Source organism: Brassica napus, unplaced genomic scaffold (assembly GCF_020379485.1).
Source record: "Brassica napus cultivar Da-Ae unplaced genomic scaffold, Da-Ae ScsIHWf_2894;HRSCAF=3678, whole genome shotgun sequence".
Classification (NCBI taxonomy): domain Eukaryota; kingdom Viridiplantae; phylum Streptophyta; class Magnoliopsida; order Brassicales; family Brassicaceae; genus Brassica; species Brassica napus.
The window spans coordinates 1-3238 of NW_026016145.1; the positions used below are offsets into that span (position 1 = coordinate 1).

At 37.3% G+C, this 3238-nt stretch overlaps 2 protein-coding genes across 2 annotated transcripts; both read right to left on the reverse strand.

Annotated features, from left to right (window-relative positions):
- Positions 1–478: 478 nt before the first annotated feature.
- LOC125602557 (polycomb group protein FERTILIZATION-INDEPENDENT SEED 2-like) lies at positions 479–1563 on the reverse strand (the record flags this gene model as incomplete). Its single annotated transcript, XM_048774139.1, has 5 exons — positions 1522–1563; positions 1348–1431; positions 1163–1242; positions 987–1073; positions 479–899 (listed from the first exon to the last, which is right to left on the reverse strand). Coding segments are annotated over exons 2-5 (669 nt in total), but the record flags the coding sequence as incomplete, so codon positions are not given.
- A 96-nt stretch (positions 1564–1659) lies between these two features.
- LOC125602554 (polycomb group protein FERTILIZATION-INDEPENDENT SEED 2-like) lies at positions 1660–3238 on the reverse strand. The gene is made up of 8 exons (XM_048774136.1): positions 3104–3238; positions 2944–2999; positions 2605–2672; positions 2465–2517; positions 2335–2388; positions 2182–2244; positions 2027–2079; positions 1660–1942 (listed from the first exon to the last, which is right to left on the reverse strand). Exons 1-8 carry the CDS (start codon positions 3206–3208, stop codon positions 1660–1662), a joined length of 735 nt encoding a protein of 244 aa, XP_048630093.1. The 5' UTR covers positions 3209–3238.

The window sequence follows — 3238 nt, forward strand, 5'->3', positions numbered from 1 at the left end:
AGGTCCCAATGAATGTCTTGCTGGTAACGAGTTATTGGTGAAAGTGGTGGGACAGGCTGCATTGGCGAGGATCTCATGCTTGTGGCTTGGCTTGCGTCACGACCACAAGCTTTCTTGGAAAAATCTTTCCATGAGTGGTTTAAGAGTCGACATTTCTGTCTACTAATGATGATAATAAATAAGAATGATGCAGGTGAGTCTGCTGGTGAATATGTGCCTCTCCAGTGACAATAGTTAATAAATAAAAAGGGATCAGATTAGATATAGCAGAAAAGATAGGGTTTGTAAATTCTGGAAACATTTGTAATTAAATACTAACTTGTCCCTCATTAACCTTTGATGAGGAAAAAAACCATGAATTAATCTCCTTTTCAAGTATCATAATCAGTCTTTGAGTTTGTAACTCCTTGAGATTATTAAGATAAAATTAAAAGTTTAGTTTAACATAATTGAAAGGAAGGAAATGGTATCTGAGTACGGGAGTTTTAAAATAGTTTGGATCTCTCAGTTCAGAAATGAAGATCTGGCTAATGTTGTTCTTCATCAAGTTCCATTGGCTGTGGCTCGTTGCCATTAGCATTAGCTTTAGAAGAGGAAGCTGCTTCTTGCTTCTCTTCTTTTGCGTTCTGGCGCTTTTTCTTGTGCCTTTAGCGGCGGATGCTTTTGCTGCCGCTGCATCTGCTGCCACTTTTGCCGCTGCTGCTGCTTTTTCTGCTGCCGCCACTGCTGCCTCCGCTTCTGCCGCTGCCGCCGCCACTTCTGCTGCTGCAGCAGCTTCTTCTGGTGCTTCTTCTGCTTCCTGTGCCTTCTGCAGGATGATACTGCATTTGTCCATGGTCTTGGCGCATATCAGACCGTATTTTAAACACAGCGTATCAACTGCGAACATTCTCCATTGCCTGCTCAGAGGCATTAACAAATATTATGAAAAAAACCGTGATAATCCATTTTGGGCATCATATGATGAGTTGATACAAGATTATTACCAGAGAAGTTTAGGAGTGATCAGCTCTTTCGCATGAAGTTTTACGAACTCTTCACATGCCCAAGGAACATGTTTATCCGCGTACACCCTGCCCAAAATGTAATCATGGCATAACAAAAGTGAGTTTACTGGTGTCTTTCTTTAAAGAAAAAGATGCAAATAGAATCATATTGCTACCTTTGCTTTCTAATGAATGTGTTCCAAAGCCACATAAATCTCTTCTCCTCATCGCTGGCATCCACCAACCGATCAATCTTCTGTGAAATTGCGAAAAAGAAGAACACAAATGCCTCTAGTGTCCGCATCATAACAATTCAATGAAAATTACAAAAAAAAAAAAAAAATCAAAAACAATGAAATACCATGCGTTCTTGAAAATCTTTAAATTCTTGATCATCTTCATTATCGCTGTCCGCATCAGACAGTACTTCTTCCAGAGTCATTGGCTTCAAAGTGCAACTTATTTAGTTAGTATAATAAAAAAAATTAGACGGCATGGTTTCAAGAAATCAAGAATTTGTAGGAAACTGAACCACCTGCAATGTTTGAGAGTGATAGAACTGCCGACTCCTAATATCGGTTCTGGAAATTAACAATGTATGATAATATTGGTTAGTAAAATCATAAGGACGAAGATTCTGTAGAAAAAAAGTAACACAGAGAATCATAACTCATCACCCCAGCCCGACCCGCTGTGGATTTAACCTTTTTCTCCCAATAGCACGAGGCTCCTTAGCTTTAGAAGACCGACCTATCTCTGGTTGAGTTTTTGTCTGAATGTCGCTAGTCTGTCCCGACAAGCGAGTTCTTGCTAGGGAGGATGGGATATTATCACCGTTCACATGAGAAATTTCATTTGCTTTGTCACGAGGGACATCTTCTGAATACTTCTCAAAAATCTTACAACATTTACGTCCCTTAGGAACACCTCTTTGGCCTCGCATACGGGATTTCGAGCTGCACGAATTATGGTTTGACTAGCTCTAAGAAGATGATGATGAATCATAGCTAAGAAGTAGAGTAAATAGTTTGAGATCTTACCGATAAAGGTAGGTATTAACACGATTGTGCTCCTCTAAATCATAAGTTAGTACCTGTTATAACATTATGGTAAAGTTCATAATCATGACAAAAATAAATTATTTTCTGAACCCACTTAAAATGTTGCGTACGTATCAAGTTTCACATATACTAACCCCATTTGTGAATGCATCAGGTTTCACGGAGACATCAAAATTCGGATGACCATTCTCCGACAGCTAAAACATGAAAGAGCACTTATCTTGTTACTTATAATATATCACAAGAAAACTTGAAAAGAGTTGTGTATCCTTAAAAATACAACGTACCCGAAAGTTAAAATCAAATAAGGCATGCGATGACATCAAATGATGTTTCACGCCCTGCACATAGCATGCAATATTCAGATCCTTATTGTTTAAAAATGAAAGATATAGAAAGTTTGGTTCTAGGGCCTACCTTGAGGCTTCCACACTTCATTGGGCAAAATGGGCAAGAAGTCCTTTTCACAACTACATTTTCAAATGTGTATAGATAATTAATACAATGGTTAGAAGAAAACAAAACATTTTCTGAAGCGAAACCAAGTAAAGAATCACCTTGGGATTTCAGTATTATGTTGTTACAATTCATATAGTTGTAAATTGCTATTCCACCTATATTTGCCCTAAGAAAAATAAAAGTGTGCCATGTGAAGAGAAGAAGTCATTTATTTTATCTAGGAAATAGAAGAGAAAAGATCTAAAATGCAACAACATAAATTAAGTTTTTTTTGTTTGAAAATCGGTACTTAAAATTTATTCCAAAAAGTTTAGGAAGAGTTCATAAATTCTATGATTGTAATGATAATTCTAGAAAAGAAAACACATATGTATTAGCGTTTTAGAATAGTCTAAATTAGAACAGTGGTAAACTAATGTTAGAGAAGAGATTCATACATCTTATTTTTCTTCGCCTGTATTTTGTAGCTCAAACACCTTGGAAGGAAACGTGGCTACATGACAAATAATAAAAGCTTGTAGATAGATAGTGCATACCTTGTCCTGTGAGAAAGCTTGAAGAATGTTATAGGAAAAAATAGAGAAAGATAGTGCATACCTTGTCCTGTGAGAAAGCTTGAAGAATATCATATACGGTAATTGGTTTGCCATATAATGATATAAGTTCCTTTTCCTCCTCCGTTAAGGGCCTTACGCCAGCCATCTGCTTGATGAGTCTGAAACTGCCACGCAA

Bases quoted from the DNA above. Each gene is read 5' to 3' on its own strand.
- LOC125602554 (XM_048774136.1), bottom strand. From the start codon at position 3,208: ATGGCTGGCGTAAGGCCCTTAACGGAGGAGGAAAAGGAACTTATATCA. The intron at 2,518-2,604 runs GTGATTCTTTAC...TTGAAAATGTAG, and splicing joins CATAATACTGAAATCCCAAG to TTGTGAAAAGGACTTCTTGC. The intron at 1,943-2,026 runs GTAAGATCTCAA...TAATTCGTGCAG, and splicing joins GTTAATACCTACCTTTATCG to CTCGAAATCCCGTATGCGAG.